Source organism: Erythrolamprus reginae, chromosome 10 (genome assembly GCF_031021105.1).
Source record: "Erythrolamprus reginae isolate rEryReg1 chromosome 10, rEryReg1.hap1, whole genome shotgun sequence".
NCBI classification, from domain to species: domain Eukaryota; kingdom Metazoa; phylum Chordata; class Lepidosauria; order Squamata; family Dipsadidae; genus Erythrolamprus; species Erythrolamprus reginae.
The window spans coordinates 44658798-44678299 of NC_091959.1; the positions used below are offsets into that span (position 1 = coordinate 44658798).

Below are 19502 nucleotides of genomic sequence, written 5' to 3' on the forward strand. Positions count from 1 at the left end.
TCGTCCCTCCCTCCCTCCCTCCCTTCCTAACTCCCTTCCTTCCTTCCATCCTTCCTACCTACCTACCTACCTTCCTTCCTTCCTTCCTGACTCAAGGTGGACTCAGCCTTCCCTCCTTCAGAGGTGGGTAAAATGAGGACCCAGATTGTTGGGGGCAATATGCTGACTCTGTAAACCACTTAGAGAGGGATGTAAAAGCATTGTGAAGTGGAAATATAAGTCTAAGTGCTATTGCTATTGTCTGTTCTTCGTCCCTCCCTCCCTCCCTCCCTCCCTCCCTTCCTTCCTTCCTAACTCCCTTCCTTCCATCCTTCCTCCCTACCTCCCTTCCTTCCTTCCTCCCTTCCTTCCTCCCTTCCTCCCTTCCGTCCTACCTACCTACCTTCCTTCTTTCCTAACTCCCTTCCTTCCATCCTTCCTTCCTACCTTCCTACCTACCTACCTACCTTCCTACCTTCCTACCTTCCTTCCTTCCTTTCTTTTTCAAGGTTGACTCAGCCTTCCATCCTTCCTAGGTGGGTAAAATGAGGACCCAGATGGTTGGGAATGATATACTGACTCTGTAAATTGCTTAGAGAGGGCTATAAAGCACGGTGAAGCGGTATATATGAGGGTCGCCCAGAAAGTAATGCACCACATTTTTTTTCTTCAGCAATTATTTATTGAACACAATGAAACTTACACACAAGAAAGAATGATGTTTCTTCTACACTCCCTATTTTTCCACGTAATCTCCGTCCTGCTCTATGGCCTTCCTCCAGCGAGACACAAGGGCGTGTATGTCCTGTCGATACCACTCCTTGTTCTGGTCACGAAGCCATTTCCATCTTCTAATGGCCTCACCCTCTGTGCCCTGCGACTAACCGTACTTCTGTCGACTGCAGATTCTCCATAAACTGTACCCAAACATTTGTGAATGTTCCCAACAGTTTCTTTCTCTGCAGTGAGAAATTCAAAGATGACACGCTGCTTGTAATGTACATCGCTTACAGACGCCATTTCGAAACACTGCTGCAGCTATGCTATCTGTCTGAAGAAATGCAAAATTTGCACACACACTCCTGACAATTCAAATAATGTACAGTGATACCTTGTCTTACAAACTTAATTGGTTCTTAGGGTGAAAAGTTTGTAAGATGAAACAATGTTTCCCATAGGAATCAATGGGAAAGTGATTAATGCGTGCAAGCCCAAAATTCACCTCTTCTGCCAGCTGAAGCGCCTGTTTTTGCGCTGCTGGGATTTCCCTGAGGCTCCCTTCCTTGGGAAACCCCACCTCCGGACTTCTGTGTGTTTGCGATGCTGCAGGGGAATCCCAGCAGGGGAATCCCAGCATTGCAAAAACGAGTGCTTCACTGGCAACAGAGGTCCAGAGGTGGGGTTTCCCAGCGAAGGGGGCATCAGTGAAATCGCAGCATCGCAAAAACACCAAGTCCTCGAAACCCCACCTCCGGACCTCTGTTTTTTTGCGATGCTGCAATTTCACTGAGGCTCCCCTCGCTGGGAAACCCCACCTCCGGACTTCCGTTGCCAGCGAAGCTCCCGTTTTTGCGCTGCTTGGATTCCCCTGCAGCATCACAAAAACACGGAAGTCCGGAGGTGGGGTTTCCCATGGAGGGGAGCCTCAGGGAAATCCCAGCAGCGCAAAAATGGGAGCTTCGCTGGCAACGGAAGTCCGGAGGCGGGGCATCCCAGCGGCGGCGGTGGGTTTGTAAGGTGAAAATAGTTTGTAAGAAGAGGCAAAAAAATCTTAAACCCCGGGTTTGTATCTCGAAAAGTTTGTATGACGAGGCGTTTGTAAGACGAGGTATTAAAGTTTCGCATTCGTACCATTACTGTAGGCTGAGAGAAAAAATGTGGTGCATTACTTTCTGGGCGACCCTCGTAAATCTAAATGCTATTGCAATAGGGAATGAGAAGTCTTGATTCCTGCCTGTCTTTATAGCTTCTTGTTCCTTTTTGCTTGTGCAGATGAAGAATATCAATCGTTGTTGCCCTCGGAGGAGACCACCTTCCAGATTCTGACACAATCCATCAACCCTTTGGATTATAGGAAGTGGAGGCGAAAACCCTGTTATTGGAAACTGCTCAAAGTGTGCAAGGTGAGAGCTACACATTAGGACAGGGGATGGTAGGCACGCTGGTGCACTTATGCACGCCCCTTACTGACCTCTTAGGAATCAGGAGAGGTCAACAGTGAAAAGGCTAAGGGTGAAGTTTTAGGGGGTTGGTGACAATACAAATCTAAGTAATAAATAAATAAGGTATGCCCATGTTACACCAACACCCCGCAGTCTGCATTGGTTGCCGATCAATTTACGGTTACAATTCAAAGTGTTGGTTATGACCTATAAAGCCCTTCATGGCATTGGACCAGAATATCTCCGGGACCGCCTTCTGCCGCATGAATCCCAGCGACCGGTTAGGTCCCACAGAGTTGGCCTTCTCCGGGTCCCGTCGACTAAGCAATGTCGTTTGGTGGGACCCAGGAGAAGAGCCTTCTCTGTGGCGGCCCCGACCCTCTGGAACCAGCTCACCCCAGATATCAGAGTTGCCCCCACCCTCCTTGCCTTTCACAAGCTTCTTAAAACCCACCTCTGTCGTCAGGCATGGGGGGATTGAAATTTCCCTTCCCCCCTAGTCTTATAGAATTTATACATGGTATGCTTGTATGTATGAGTGGTTCTTTAAATTGGGTTTTTTTAGATTGTCTTTTAATATTAGATTTGTTTACATTATCTTTTTATATTGTTGTTAGCCGCCCCGAGTCTTCGGAGAGGGGCGGCATACAAATCTAATAGATAGATAGATAGATAGATAGATAGATAGATAGATAGATAGATAGATAGATAGATAGATAGATAGATAGATAGATAGATAGATAGATAGATAATCCGGTAGTGAATTCCAGCCATTAACTATTCAGTTGTTGAAGTCCGTATTTTCTACAGTCGAGTTTGGAGCGGTTCACTTTGAGTTTGTGTCTGTTGTGTGCTCCTGTATTGTTGTGGGTGAAGCTGAAGTAGTTGTTGACAGGAAGGATGTTGTAGCAGATGATTGTTATGAGCTATGTTTAGGTCATGTTGAAGGCAATGTAGTTCTAAGCCTTTTACGCCTAGCATTTCAAGTCTGTTGCGTAGGGTTTTCTGTTGTGAGTAGAGGACTAGATGTATGGGTGAGTGGGTGGAGCCTCCTGCCACCGCTGCTACCAGTTTGCCCAAACCAGGGTGAACCAGCAACCCACCACTGGTTAATATACAGAAGAGCCTTCTAGTTTAGTTTAGTTTAGTTTAGTTTTCTTGGATTTATATGCCGCCCCTCTCCGAAAACTCGGGGCAGCTAACAGCAATCATAAACAATATACAGTAATAATCCAATACTAAAAGCGAATTAAAAAACCCCTTAATATAAAAAACCCCCAAACATACATAAAAACATACCATACATACAATTGTAAAGGCCTAGGGGGGGAAGGAATCTTAATTCCCCCATGCCTGGTGGCAGAGGTGGGTTTTAAGTAGCTTGCAAAAGGCAAGGAGAGTGGGGGCAATTCTAATCTCTGGGGGGAGTTGGTTCCAGAGGGCCGGGGCCGCCACAGAGAAGGCTCTTCCCCTGGGTCCCGCCAAGCGGCATTGTTTAGTTGACGGGACCCGGAGAAGACCCACTCTGTGGGACCTAACTGGTCGCTGGGATTTGTGTGGCAGAAGGCGGTCCCTGAGATAATCTGGTCCGGTGCCATGAAGGGCTTTATAGGTCATAACCAACACTTTGAATTGTGACCGGAAACTGATCAGCAACCAATGCAGACTGCGGAGTGTTGGTGTGACATGGGCATATTTAGGGAAGCCCATGATTGCTCTCGCAGCAATCTAACAAACAGCAAAGTTATTCATGGGGTTTCAAAGCTGCATTCAACCCAACACATTAGGCCAATGGTCCCCAACCTCTGGCCCATGGATTGGCACCAATCTTGGCAACAAGAATGATTGAGGAATTGGAGCCCCTCCCTTATGAAACCAGGTTGCAACGCCTTGGTCTCTTCAGCCTTGAAAGACGGCGTTGAAGAGGTGACTTGATCGAAGTGTATAAAATCATGCATGGGATAGAAGTGGTGGATGGAGAAAAATTCTTTTCTCGGTCACACAATACTAGGACGAGGGGGCCCTCCCTAAAGCTCATAGGTAAGAAAGTGGGGACAAATCAAGGGAAATATTTCTTCACCCAGACAGTCGTTGGTTGATGGAATTCCCTTCCAGAAGAGGTCATGATGGCTGTCAGCCTGGATAGCTTCAAGGCAGGATTAGAGAGATTCATGAATGCCAAGTGTATCATAGGTGGTTATTATTCCCAGCTCTTACCTGCTTGCAAGCTCTTTCGCTGTTACTCTCTGCAAAGAATGTTTTCCAAGCCCTAAGTCTTTGCAGGTTTTTTTTCCATTGCCCTAACCTGCTCAAATAACTTTCTTTCCAGCCCTAACCAGGTGCTCACAATGTTCCCAGCTCTTACACACTTACAAACTCTTTCGCTGTTACTCTCTGCAAAGAATGTTTTCCAAGCCCTAAGTCTTTGCAGGGTTTTTTTCCATTGCCCTAACCTGCTCGAATAACTTTCTTTCCAGCCCTAACCAGGTGCTCACAATGTTCCCAGCTCTTACACACTTACAAGCTCTTTCGCTGTTACTCTCTGCAAATAATGTTTTCCAAGCCCTAAGTCTTTGCAGGGTTTTTTCCATTGCCCTAACCTGCTCGAATAACTTTCTTTCCAGCCCTAACCAGGTGCTCACAATGTTCCCAGCTCTTACCCGCTTGCAAAGAATATTTTCCAAGCCCTAAGTCTTTGTAGTTTCCAGAACCAGAACCTTCTCCACGATCAAGCCCTCTCTAACTAATGGTAAAGGCATCGGGTTCAAAAACCAGGAAGCTGGGAGTTCTAGTCCCATCTCGTGTAGAAATGCAAAACAATCTCTAATCTGAGCGACTTGGCTGATAGCTTCTTCTCTCGAACAGCTCCCTGTGGAACTGGTCCTTTTACTGACGGTACCTATTGTTGACCCAGACCGGGAGGACCAAAATTGGAAAAGGCCTCTGAATTGCCTGCACTTGATCACCGGCCCGCTCATCTGCATTCTCACCTTGAAATCCGGAACCTGTAAGTTTTCACCTTTCCCTCTACAAATTGGGCTGTGTGTTGGGAAGACGGCTGAATGGTGCGGCGGCCTAGAGGTGGAGCTCTCGCCTCTCAGTCGGGAGGCTGTAAGTTCGATCCCAGGTAGCGGCAGATATTTCTCTCTCTCTCTCTGGGCACACTGAGAATATATCTGAAATACCAGACGACTCGATAGTGATTTAAAAAATCATTGACTGCGCCGAGACCGCCTTCTGCTGCACGAATCCCAGCGACCAGTTAGGTCCCACAGAGTGGGTCTTCTCCAGGTCCCGTCAACTAAACAATGTCCCTTGGCGGGACCCAGGGGAAGAGCCTTCTCTGTGGCGGCCCCGGCCCTCTGGAACCAACTCCCCCCAGAGATTAGAACTGCCCCCACCCTCCTTGCCTTTTGTAAGCTGCTTAAAACCCACCTTTGCCGTCAGGCATGGGGGAATTGAAACATCTCCCCCGGGCCTATACAGTTTATGTATGGTATGCTTGTGTGTATGTTTGCTTTTAATAATGGGGCTTTTAGTGTTTCTTTTAAATTATTAGATTGTTATCTCAACTGAGATATTCTTTCCCCCTAGGCCTTTACAATTTACGCATGGTATGTTTGTATGTATGTTTGGTTTTATAATAAGGGGTTTTTTTAGTTGTTTTAGTATTGGATTGTTACATGCTGTTTTTATCACTGTTGTTAGCCACCCCAAGTCCACGGAGAGGGGCAACATACAAATCCAATAAATAAATAAAATAAGACACACCTTAGTTTTTGGGGAGGAAAATAGGGAAAAGTATCTGCTTACTAGATTCATCTGGCTAGCGTCCTTAGTCTGGTCAGCTTCAACACATTATTTTATCCCCTGGTTAGGGCTTAAAAAAAACCTTATTCGGAGAGAGTAACAATGAAAGAGCTTGCAAGAGTTGGGAAAATCATTAGCACCTGGTTAGGGCTGGAAAGAAACCTTTGGAGCAAGTAGAGCAATGAGAAAAATCCTGCAAAGACTTAGCTCTTTTGCAGAGAGTAACAATGAAAGAGCTTGCAAGCTGCTAAGAACTGGGAAAATCATTAGCATGTGGTTAGGGCTGGAAAGAAACATTTGGAGCAAGTAGAGCAATGAGAAAAATCCTGCAAAGACTTAGCTCTTTGCAGAGAGTAACAATGAAAGAGCTTGCAAGCTGCTAAGAACTGGGAAAATCATTAGCATGTGGTTAGGGCTGGAAAGAAACATTTGGAGCAAGTAGAGCAATGAGAAAAATCCTGCAAAGACTTAGCTCTTTGCAGAGAGTAACAATGAAAGAGCTTGCAAGCTGCTAAGAACTGGGAAAATCATTAGCATGTGGTTAGGGCTGGAAAGAAACATTTGGAGCAAGTTAGAGTAATGGGGGGGGGGAACCTTGCAAAGACTCTACCGCTCAACCCCACTGTTCACCCATTTTGAGACTTGTCAGAAAACACTCGCCCTAAATCCTTCTTATAGAAGGAAAAGTAGAAAAGTATGCAAGTATGTAAATATGCAAAGCAATGCACTTGGTAATGACCTTTAAAGCCCTACATGGCATTGGGCCAGAATACATCCGGAACTGCCTTCTACTACACGAATCCCAGCGGCCGATAAGGTCCCACAGAGTTGGCCTTCTCCGGGTCCCATCGACCAAACAATGTCGTTTGGCGGGCCCCAGGGGAAGAGCCTTCTCTGTGGCGGCCCTGGCCCTCTGGAATCAACTCCCCCCAGAGATTAGAATGGCCCCCACCCTCCTTGTCTTTCGCAAATTACTCAAGACCCACCTTTGTCGCCAGGCATGGGGGAGTTAAGTTATCCTTTCCCCCTAGGCTATTACAAGTTATGTATGGTATGTTTGTGTGTATGTTTGGTTTTTTATAATAAGGGTTTTTAGTTGTTTTATTAAATTGGATTGTTACATGTTGTTTTTTATCATTGTTGTTAGCCGCCCTGAGTCTGCGGAAAGGGGCAGCATACAAATCCAATAAATGAATGAAGGAAGGAAGGAATTAATGAATAAATGAATGAATAAATGAATGAATGAATAAATGAATGAATAAATGAATGAATGAATAAATGAATGAATGAATGAATGAATAAATAAATGAATAAATGAATGAATGAATGAATAAATAAATGAATGAATGAATGAATAAATGAATGAATAAATGAATAAATAAATGAATGAATGAATGAATAAATGAATGAATGAATGAATGAATGAATGAATGAATGAATGAATGAATGCGTTAACAAAAACAAGGTAAAAATGTACATTATCTCCGGTCGAAATTCCGAATGAGAAGGGGATGTAAATATCCCAAATGTATGTTTTATTTATGGTGGGGGTTTTTTTCATTTTGTTTGTCTTCATTATGTCTGTGTAAATTCATTTAAAGTTCAGTGCCTTTGTTGCTTTGTGTTGTGTTTTTGTTTTTAAAATTCAATTAAATTTAAAAAGAAAGTGAAGACTCGGGGTGACATGACAGCCGCTTTCCAATATCTCCGTTGCAGATGGTTTCTACAAGCTCCATGGAGTCTTCCCAGTTTGGGGTCTGCTGGTCATGGTAGGAGCGACTTTGGCTGCCGTTGTCTTTTGTGTCACCAGGAACGATGAGCCTCCCAGGTGTCACTTTGTGAGTCTTGGGGGGGGAGGATTTGTGTGAGCGTTTGAGATGCGATGGGAATGCTGCTTGTGAAATTTGGTCTAGACATTTCGGTTTCTGAAATTGCCAAACCATTGGATTGCGGATGTAGGAAGCCATTGCACCTGGATTCCCACAAAGAGGAAAGGCCAAACCTGAGCTGACCACAATAGAGACTTGTGTGGAAACCTAGTCTTAACTAATAGCCAGTCCACCCTTTCCCAATGAAAAGCCTCCTTTGGACGTGTCAGAAATATCTAAAGAATGGAAATTCTCTCTCTCTCTCTCTCTCTCTTTCATTCTTTCTTTCTTCTTTCTTTCATTCTTTCTTTCTTTCTTCCTTCCTTTCTTTTCCTTACTCCTCTGTCTGTCTCTCTTTTTTCTTTCTTTTTAGCCTGATGCCTGAACCACTAGCACAAACTAAGTTATCCTTCCTTCCCTCCCTCCCTCCCTCCCTCCCTCCCTCCCATCCACCCACCCGCCCACCCTATCTATATCTATCTATCTATCTATCTATCTATCTATCTATCTATCTATCTATCTATCTATCTACCTACCTATCTATACATAGAAACATAGAAACATAGAAGACTGATGGCAGAAAAAGACCTCCTGGTCCATCTAGTCTGCCCTTATACTATTTCCTGTATTTCATCTTACAATGGATCTATGTTTATCCCAGGCATGTTTAAATCCAGTTACTGTGGATTGACCAACCACGTCTGCTGGAAGTTTGTTCCATACCTATCTACCTACCTACCTACCTACCTACCTATCAATCTATCTTTTTTTAAAAAAACAATCTTTACGAATTATTTACATTAAGAAAAACACACAAATACCATAAAACAAACTAAGACAAAAACAATAAAACACAACTTATACAGACATATAGAAATCATCGTTCATAATTACAGTTACGGTATATATCAAGTCTTAAACACTCAACAATTTCCACATTTGCCAACCTACCCAATGGCATTATTGCTAAAGCTTTTTTATTTTATTTTATCCGCCTACTAGTTTTACGTTGCTATGTTATATATTGTTACCTAAATCTTGATCTTTATTAATTTCAATCGTATTACCTAAATCATAAATTGTCCAAAATTAATTACTGAAGAACCATTTTATTTTGTATATCTAGTAAACGAAAGGAATAACAAGATCGCTTATATTTCCTCCCTCCCATGTACTTTCAAATTGTGAGAGATTTGACTGTATTATTGAAATTTAAGCTTTTAAATGTGGTTTTTTTTTTAAATTAACCCAATCATACCACCTGCTCCAGGTTTGGGAGAATTCAGTATTGCCTCTTTCTTGTATTTCCATCTATCTATCTTATTTGGACTTATATGCCACCCAACTCCCGAAGGACTTTGGGCAAGCTCACAGCCAATGACATGAAAAGTGAACGGTCCATTTTTTTTTTGCCCATCCATGTCAACAATATTTTCCAAGTTCCTCTTCTGGACCCTCAGTACCAGGAAGTGGAAAGTATTTTAACTGGAGGTACAGTGTTCCCTCGATTTTGGCGGGTTCAAACTTCGCTAATAGACTATACCACGGTTTTTTTAAAAAAAAAATTAATTAAAACGTGAGTTTTTTTCTATACCACGGTTTTTCCTGCCCGGTGATGTCACATGCCATCGCCAAACTAATATTTTTTGCAAATAAATAACAAAAAAAATAATTATTATTGTTAATAAATAATTATGTTCATAAATATCAGGATCACTAAGTGTCTTATTCAATGATGAGTACCAGTAATAATGGTGAGTAAATGGTTGCTAAGGGAATGGGAAATGGTAATTTAGGGGTTTAAAGTGTTAAGGGAAGGCTTGTGATACTGTCCATAGCCAAAATGGTGTATTTACTTCCGCATCTCTACTTCGCGGAAATTCAACTTTCGCGGGCGGTCTCGGAACGCATCCCCGCGAAAATCGAGGGAACACTGTATCTCATATTTATTTTTATTTATTTTTTATTTATTTATTTTGTCCAATACACAATGACGATTTTAGTGGGTATATATCTATATACACATAGTAAAATACATGATGAAGGTTATAGAGGAGATAATTATAGTAAAATATATCTAAGAAATAATAGAAAAGAAGATATAGTAATAGAACATATCAATGAAAGAATAGATGAAGAGATATAGGAATAGAAGAAAGGTATAGGAGATATAGGAGAGCAATAGGACAGGGGACGGAAGGCACTCTAGTGCACTTGTACTCGCCCCTTACTGACCTCTTAGGAATCTGGATAGGTCAACCGTAGATAATCTAAGGGTAAAGTGTTGGGGGTTTGGGGATGACACTATGGAGTCCGGTAATGAGTTCCACACTTCAACAACTCGGTTACTGAAGTCATATTTTTTACAATCAAGTTTGGAGCGGTTAATATTAAGTTTAAATCTGTTGTGTGCTCTTGTGTTGTTGTGGTTGAAGCTGAAGTAGTCTCCGACAGGCAGGACCTTGCAGCGTATGATCTTGTGGGCAATACTTAGATCTTGTTGAAGGAGTCTTAGTTCTAAGCTTTCTAGGCCCAGGATTGAAAGTCTAGTCTTGTAGGGTATTCTGTTTCGAGTGGAGGAGTGAAGGGCTCTTCTGGTGAAATATCTTTGGACATTTTCAAGGGTGTTGATGTCTGAGATGCGATATGGGTTCCAAACAGATGAGCTGTATTCGAAGATCCCACTTTGAATGCAAAATGAGCACTTCAAAGCATTGGTTTTCAGCTCCCCAAATAGCTCTCTTTTGAGTTTGAGATACTTCCACTCTGTTCAAAACATTTTTTTTCCACCCTGGCTCCAAATGGAATATTTGGAAGCCGTTCAGGCTGAATTTTTCTGTCTTCATCTCTTCCTCTCTGTTCTCGTAGCTGCAGCCAAATTGCCCACCCTCTTCAAAAATGCGAATCCAGCAAGAAGAGAGATTGCGCAACCAACCACGTGGACCTAATCCAAGATTCCCCTAAGGGAATCTTTCTCATTCCAGATACGTGGACTTCAGCTCCCAGAATCCTTAGCGGTCGCCATGCTTTGTCCAGACATCTGGAGCATGCTTGAGTTAAGGAAAGCTGTAGGAAGCTATCATATGGGTTTTTTTAAGTGTATTTATTGTCAGTTAGCATCATAAACCACTGCTTCCTGTTGGTGTAGCTTCTTGCAGCTGTGGCTTCGAATTATGAATATATGCAGGGGTGAGAACATGATTTCTGGTGGGTGTGGATGTTGATTTTATGTCCTTCCCAATCTCCAGAGGTTTGAGAAAAAAACATCTTTCAGAGAGACTGGGCAAGAGGAAAAAGGAAATGAAGGGAAAAAGGGGGGAGAGAGAGAGAGAAAGAAGGAAGGACGGAAAGAAAGAAAGTGAGAGAGAGAGAAAGAGAAAGAGAGAGAGAGAGAGAGAAAGAAGGTGAGAAAGAGAGAAAGAGAAAGAAAGAAAAAAAGAGAGAAAGAAGGAAGGATGGAAAGAAAGAAAGTGAGAGAGAGAGAAAGAGAGAGAGAGAAAGAAGGTGAGAAAGAGAGAAAGAGAAAGAAAGAAAAAAGAGAGAGAAAGAAGGAAGGAAGGATGGAAAGAAAGAAAGTGAGAGAGAGAGAAAGAGAAAGAAAGAGAGAGAAAGAAGGTGAGAAAGAGAGAAACATAAAGAAAGAAAAAGAGAGAGAAAGAAGGAAGGACGGAAAGAAAGAAAGTGAGAGAGAGAGAAAGAGAGAGAGAGAGAGAAAGAAAGAAGGTGAGAAAGAGAGAAAGAGAAAGAAAGAAAGAAAAAGAGAGAGAGAGAAAGAAGGACGGAAAGAAAGAAAGTGAGAGAAAGAGAGAGAGAGAGAGAAAGAAAGAAAGAAGGTGAGAAAGAGAGAAAGAGAAAGAAAGAAAAAGAGAGAGAGAAAGAAGGAAGGAAGGAAGGATACCTTAGCTTGTGCAAATGGTTAAGGCATCAGGCTAAAAAGAAAGAAAAAGAGAGGAACAAGGGAAAAAAGAAAGAAAAAAGAAGAAAGAGAGAGAGAGAGAAAAAAAACCCCTAATGTAGTTTGTGCTAGTGGTTAAGGCATCAGGCTAAAAACCACCAGGCTCTGAGTTCTAATGTCACATTGGGTGTGAAAATCACTCCCTCTCAGCCCAACCCAGTTCCCAGGATTGGTATTGCAGGGAAAACAGGAGAAAGAATAGGTATGTTTGCCACCTCAAGTTATTTTATTTTTTTTAAAAGGTGGAAAAATTAGGGAGAGGGAAGGAAGGTAAGAAGCATAAGAGATTAGAGGTAGAGATATAGTTTATAGATGAAATATAGAAGAGGTGGAGGTGAAAGATAGAGAGAAAAGGGATGGGAAAGGAAGGGAGAGTGAAAGGGCAGTGAAGAGAAGGAAAGGAAAGGAGAAGAGAGGAAAGGGAAGGGAAGGAAGAAGAAAGGGAGGAAAGGGAAGGAAGAAGGAAGGGAGGAAAGGAAAGGAAGAAGAAAGGGAGGAAAGGAAAGGAGAGGAAGGGAAAGGAAAGGGAAGGAAGAACAAGAAAGGGAGGAAAGGAAAGGAGAGGAAAGGAAAGGAAAAGAGAAGAAAGGAGAGGAAAGGAAAGGGAATGAAGAAGAAGAAAGGGAGGAAAGGAGAGGAAAGGAAAAAGGGAAAGAAAGAAAGGAAAGGAAAGGAAGGAAATGGAAAAAAGGAAGGAAGGAAGGAAAGGAATGGAAAAAAGGAAAGGAAGGAATGGAAAAAAGGAAAGAAAGAGAGGAGAGAAAAGGAAAGTCTGAAAATACTTTTCTGGACTCCAAAACTGATGCAGCTTATACAGCGAATGGTGGCTGGGGAATTCTGGGAGTTGAAGTCCAAATATCTTCAAGTTACCAAGGTTGGGAAACACTGCTAAAACCAAACCACGATTGAACGAGGGTTGAGTTCATTGCTCTCTCTTTCCTGCGTTCCCTTTTCTCCCCTCCGGCCACAGCTCTTTGCCTTCCTGGGCTTCTTCGTGAGTGCCATGTGGATCAACGCCGCAGCCACGGAAGTGGTGAACATCCTGCGGACATTGGGCATCATCTTCCACCTGAGCAACACCGTTTTGGGCTTAACGTTGCTCGCCTGGGGAAACAGCATCGGGGGTGAGTAGAACAAGCCATCCTCTAGGGGGCGCAGAGGTTAGAGTGCAGCAGCACTGCAGGGTCCTTCTGCTGACTGCTAGCTGTAGTTCAGCAGTTCAAATCTCACTACTAGCTCAAAGTTGACTCAGCCGTCCCTCCTTCCGAGGTGAGTCAAGTGAGGACCCAGATTGTTGGGGGCAAGAGGCTTAGAGAGGGCTTTCAAAGCACTAGGAATCGGTATATAAGTCTAAGTGCTATTACTATTGTTCTTCCTTCCTTCCTTCCTTCCTTCTTTCCTTCCTCTCCTTCCTTTCTCCCTCCCTTACTTTCCTTCCTCCCTTCTTTCCTTCCTTCCTTCCCTCCTTCCTTCCTTTTTTCTTTCTTTCTTTCTTTCCTTCCTCTCCTTCCTTTCTCCCTCCCTTACTTTCCTTCCTTCCTGCTTTCCTTCCTTCCTTCCCTCCTTCCTTCCTTCCTTCTTTCCTTCCTCTCCTTCCTTTCTCCCTCCCTTCCTTTCCTTCCTTCCTTTCTCCCTCCCTTACTTTCCTTCCTTCCTTTCCCTCCTTCCTTCCTTCTTTCCTTCCTCTCCTTCCTTTCTCCCTCCCTTCCTTTCCTTCCTTCCTTCCTTCCTTCCTTTCCCTCCTTCCTTCCTTCCTTCCTCTCCTTCCTTTCTCCCTCCCTTCCTTTCCCTCCTTCCTTCCTTCCTTCTTTCCTTCCTCTCCTTTCTTTCTCCCTCCCTTCCTTTCCTTCCTTCCTTCTTTCCTTCCTTCCTCTGTTTGTATCTTCGAGCAGTCACTAAATGAATTGTTGTAAGTCAATGACAACAGGAAGTGAATGCTGAGCCTGTCTTCTCTTTTCTCCCAACAGACATGTTCTCCGACCTTACCATGGCCCGGCAAGGCTACCCCCGCATGGCCTTTTCAGCCTGTTTTGGGGGGATCATCTTCAGTATCCTTTTAACAGAATTGCAGGGCCCACTCCCATGCGCCCTCCTACCACGCAAGCACGCCACCAACCCCTTGCGGTGCCTGGGGACGGTGAAAACGATCAAACGGGCCACCCGGAAGTACAGAAACAAACTTCCTGTTGGGCCTTTGAGGTGTTTTTCCGCTGTCCCCGGGCTTCAGGAGGCTTCCCTGAAGCTTCTGGAATGTGAAAAACAACCCAACAGGCAAACCGGAAGTTTGTAAAAATGGACTTCTGGTTTGTCCATTGAGCCATTTTCCACACTCCAGAGGCTTCAAGAGGCTTCCTTAAAGCCTCCAGAGTGTGAAAATTGGCCCAACAGGCAAACCAGAAGTTTGGAAAAATGGACTTCCGGTTTGCCTGCTAGGCCATTTTTCGCAGTCCTGACACCTCTGGAGGGTGAAAAACGGCCCGATGGGCAAACCGGAAGTTTGGAAAAGCGGACTTCCTGTTTGCCTCTTGGGCCATTTTTCGCACTCCTGAAGTCTCCGGAGGGTGAAAAAACAGCCCAATGGGCAAACCGGAAGTTCGGAAAAGTAAAACTAAGCAAATCTTTTCTCCTGAACTCGCTCCCAGATATGCTTGTTGGCGTCGGGCTGGGCTGCCTTTTGCAAATGTCGAGCAGCAAATGGATAGTGAGGGTATGAAGCATCTATGTTGTGTTGTGTCTTTTGTTTCTTTGCTGCCTTTATTCACCCCGGCTGTTCTGAAGGGGAAAAGCAGATAAGTGATTATTTTTTTCCCTGACGAAGTGGAGGAGTTGCAAACAGTGATAGACTAATAATAACAGACCAGTCCTGGGCAGCATACAAGTCAAATTAATAGAGAGAGAGAGGGAGAGAGAGAGAGGAAGAAAGGAAGGAAGGAAGAAAAGGGAAGGAAAGGAGGCAGAAAGAAAGAAAGAAAGAAAGAAAGAAAGAAAGAAAGAAAGAAAGAAAGAAAGAAAGAGAAAGTAACTCAGAGTCTTTAAAGAGAGGCTTGGTGCTTTTCTTTTTCTTGCCGACCTTTCATTACCCTACTAAGTAACTTCATCAGTTCTAGAAGGGAATGAGGTTGGTAGGGAGGAGGAGGAAGAGGAGGAGGAGGAAGAGGGGGGACTGTGGGGTCTTTGGTGCTCTCTGGGCTTGGTGGTTTTCTTGCTGATATTTCATTACCCTACTAGGTAACATCATCAGTGCTAGAAGGGAGTGGGGTTGGTAGTGGTGGAGATAGATGAAAAGGAGGAGGAGGAGGAGGAGGAAAAGGACATCTGTGGGATTCTTGATGCTTGGGTTTTTTTCTTGCAGACCATGCAAATCATTTAGAATCCTATGACTATCGCTGTGTTGTAACTTGTGATTTATGAGGAATGTATTTTTATGACGACTGTGATCATGATTTATCACCTATAGCTTTTATGTACACTGAGAGCTTATGCACTGTAGACAAATTCCTTGTGTGTTCAATCACACTTGGCCAATAAACTGTTTGGTTATTTCTATTTCTATTATTTCTATTTATCTATTCTATTTCTATTCATTTTTTATATTTCTATTTTTACTCTATTCTATTCTATACTGTACTATTTCTCTTCTTTCATTTTCTATATTCTATTTCTATTTGTATTTTTATTCTACTGTATTCTATTCTATACTATTCTATTTCTATTCTATTCATTTTCTATATTCTATTTCTATTCTATTTATTTTCTACATTCTATTTCTATTCTATTTTATTCATTTTCTATATTCTATTTCTATTTGTATTTTTATTCTACTGTATTCTATTCTATACTATACTATTCTATTTCGATTCTATTCATTTTCTATATTCTATTTCGATTCTATTTATTTTCTACTTTCTATTCTATTTTATTCATTTTCTATATTCTATTTCTATTTGTATTTTTATTCTACTGTATTCTATTCTATTCTATACTATTCTATTTCTATTCTATTCATTTTCTATATTTTATTTCTATTCTATTTTATTCATTTTCTATATTCTATTTCTATTTGTATTTTTATTCTACTGTATTCTATACTATACTATTCTATTTCTATTGTATTCATTTTCTATATTCTATTTCTATTATTTCTATTTTATATTTCTGTTCTAATCTATTCTAATTCTATTCTATTCGACTAACTCTACTCTATCCTAATTTGTCCTTTCTCTCTTCCTTTGCAGCTTGAGCCAGATGACCTCTTGGTATGGATCCTAGCAGGTGCCCTGGGCCTCAGCCTGGTCATTTCTTTCCTTTCGGTGCCTGCCCAGTGCTTCCATCTGGGACCGGCGTACGGCTACTGCCTCATAGCCTACTACATGGTCTTCCTAACCATCGCGCTACTAACCGAGTTCGGGGTGATTCGGATTTCCGCCTTATGAGCGAAGCCTCACCTCCGATGGTCTCGCCGACGTTTGCCAAGGTTGGACCTGCCCTCGATTTTACTTGAAGATGGTGCCTTTGGGGACAAAGACTTGCTGGCAAGATCTAAATAGGACTCGGTACCCGGATTTGATGCTGCGGGAAGGATGGTCAGGGAAAAACTGGCCGCCATAGTTGTGGCGTTGTGACTGACTTGAAACCAAGCCAGCTGCTCCACATCCTTCTGATGCGATTTGGGGATTTTAGAACCAAATCCAGGATTAAAGAGCCCCCGAGACATCGTTTCTCATCCCCCCCCCTCACTCCACATCCAACCCACCCCTGTCAGTGTTAACTTTTCTATGGAAAAAAACTCCTTATTTGGACAGCAATATTTTTTTTTAAAAGCATCCTTTTTAAGAAACGAGTTTTGTTAAGGAGTATTTTTCACTTCCTGAATTGAAGCTTGAATGCATCCCTCAGGTAGGAAGGGAATTTTGCATCTGTTGTGGCCTCTGTCCAGTAGCAGAGGTGTCTCCATCACTCATATATACAGTGGTACCTCTACTTACGAACTTAATTCGTTCCGTGACCTGGTTCTTAAGGAGAAAAGTTTGTAAGAAGAAGCCATTTTTCCCTTAGGAATCAATGTAAAAGCAAATAATGCATGCGATTGGGGAAACCACAGGGAGGGTGGAGACCCTGTTTCCTCCCAGGAGATTCTTAGAGAGGCCCCAAGGAGGCTTCTCCCCACTTTTTCCAGCCCTGTTTCCTCCCAGGAGATTCCTAGAGAGGCCCCAAGGAGGCTTCTCCCCGCCTTTTCCGGTTACAGTTTTGGAGGCTTGGGTTTGTAAATGGAAAAGGGTTCATGAGAAGAGGCAAAAAAAATCTTGAACACCCGGTTCTTATCTAGAAAAGTTATTAATCAATAATCAATGCCAGAAGGGAGTTGAGTTGGAGAGGAGGAGGAGGAGAAGGAGAGGAAGAGGAAGAAGAAGACAGAAGAAGAAGAAGAAGAAGAAGAAGAAGAAGAAGAAGAAGAAGAAGAAGAAGAAGAAGAAGAAGAAGACAGAAGACAGAAGACAGAAGAAGACAGGAGGAAGAGAAGAAGAATTATTATTTTCTTGCAGACATTTCATTCCCCAACTGGGTAACAGCATCAATACTAAAGGAGTACAGCTTGCTTCTATTTTGCCCTGTCAGCCACTAGTATATAAAAGTAAGACCAAACCCTTTTAGTATTGATATTTTACCTAATTGGGTAATTGTCTACGGAGATGCTCAGTCCTCCAAGTCATAACTGTCCTAAAGACGCTTTTTTTAAAAGGCAACTGGACTTTCTTTGTTTTTCTTTCTTGAAGACATTTGCTTCTTATCCAAAAAGCTTCTTCAGTTCTGATTGACAGCCAAAGCTAAAGTCAGGACGGAAGAAGCTTCAGTAACACACAAAATAACACACACAAAAAAAAGTCCACTCGCCTTTTGTAAAAAAAAAGCAGTTTTGGGACCGGTTGGATAATGTCTACTGTCCAACCCTGAGCTATAAATATTCTATCAGTATCTTCCAGATCCGTCAATCAGAATAGGGTGCAAAATGCATTGCAAACACGCTCCCTTGGATGAGCAATTTTTTTGGGGGGGGGGGGTTGTTCTCAGTTCCTCTTCCCTCCCTATTTTTCTGATTAGTTTTTGGTTTGTTCTTCCCGTTTCCTCTTTCTCTTTTCTGTCCTCGGGCTGAGTGAGCAAATAGGATATCTATATTTAATACGATCAAAACCGTTGCTCCTTCCTTATGCACTGCAAACCAGGGGCTTTTTTTGTAGGAAAAGTTCTGGCTCAACACTCTTTTAATAATTCCTTTTGGGTTTTTCTCTGCTGAGTCGATCCGCGAGGACCGACAAATGCACTCTGACATATATAACAATTAACAAAAGGTTGACTTTTTTTCCCAGATGTATCCACCCAGCTGTGCACCAGGGCTTACTCAAAAAAAATAAAATAAAGGGAACACTTTAACACAATATAACTCCAACTAAATCAAACTTCTGTGAAATCAAACAGTCCACTTAGGAAGTAACACTGATTGTCAATCAATTTCACATGCTGTTGTGCACATTCAACTTTGTACAGAACAAAGTGTTCCATTTAATTCATTCAAATCTAGGATCTGTTACTTGAGTGTTCCCTTTATTTTTTTTGAGCAGTATATGTTCTTCTTGACTTTTTCTTTTCATTTTTCCTTCCTTCCTTCTCTCATTTTTTCTTCCTTTCCCTTCTTCCCTCCCTTTCTTTCCTTTTTCTTCTTTTCTCTCTCTCTTTCTTTCATCAAACATGTATGTTCTGTCGAGCTCTCTGGTAGAATCCTCCCAAAAATTCACAGGTACAAATTTCAGACATACACACGTTTGAAAATTCAAAACAATGTTCTTTATAATGAAAATTCACTTAAACCAAGCCCTCTTTTGGTATAGCAAAGAGCACTCGTCTCCAAACAAACTGGTAATTTGTACAAGTCCCTTATCAGTTCTGTGATACTTAGCCTGCAGCTGTGAGGCAATTCACAGTCCTTCTTCTTTAACAAAGTAACACACACTTTGCTCTGGTTTAGTTTCAAAGCGGGGAAAAATCAGCACACAAAAAGTCAAAGTCAGTAAAGCAGTCACGAAACACAACGATCAGATAATCCTCCACAATGGCCAAACCCACAGGCTGCTCTTTATAGCAGCCTCACTAACTACCACAGCCCCACCCAACCACAGGTGGCCTCATTTTCTTTGATAATAATCTCTCAGTTGTTGTTGCCTATGCATTGCTCTCCGCATGCATGGCTGTATCATTAACTCTTGTTCTGAATCCAAGGAGGAGCTAGAGAATTGATCTCCTTCTGAGCTGTCTGCCACACTCTCCTCCTCCCTGTCACTCATGTCTTCTTGGTCAGAGGAGCCTTCATCAGCAGATTCCACCGGAGGCAAAACAGGCCTGCAGCATGTGGATGTCTCCCCCACATCCACAGTCCTTGGGGCAGGAGCTGGGCCAGAGCTAACCACAACAATGTACAAGATAGCAGGTATAATTGTGAACATGGACATGAATGAATACAGATAAATGAAGGCATTTTCTCTCTTTCCCTTTCTTCCCTTTCTCCTTTCATTTTCTTCCTTTCCCTTCCTCTCTCTGTCCTTTCTTTCTTTCTTTCCTTCCTTTCCTTTTTCTTTCTTTCATCAAACATCTACATGATAGCAGGTAGAATTGTGAACATGGACATGAACAAAGACAGATAAACGGGGACATTTTCTTCCTTTCCCTCCCTCCCTT

At 42.5% G+C, this 19502-nt stretch overlaps 1 protein-coding gene across 1 annotated transcript in view; it reads left to right on the forward strand.

The window, feature by feature from the left end:
• SLC8B1 (solute carrier family 8 member B1) overlaps positions 1-17227 on the forward strand; it is a 40465-nt gene extending 23238 nt beyond the window's left edge. The window contains exons 11-17 of the mRNA XM_070763090.1: positions 1972-2102; positions 5007-5148; positions 7668-7789; positions 12745-12898; positions 13742-13822; positions 14417-14481; positions 16010-17227. Coding sequence (XP_070619191.1) covers positions 1972-2102; positions 5007-5148; positions 7668-7789; positions 12745-12898; positions 13742-13822; positions 14417-14481; positions 16010-16207 — 893 coding nt within the window. The 3' untranslated portion in view covers positions 16208-17227. The remainder of the gene's footprint in view (positions 1-1971; positions 2103-5006; positions 5149-7667; positions 7790-12744; positions 12899-13741; positions 13823-14416; positions 14482-16009) is intronic.
• The last annotated feature ends 2275 nt before the right edge of the window (positions 17228-19502 follow it).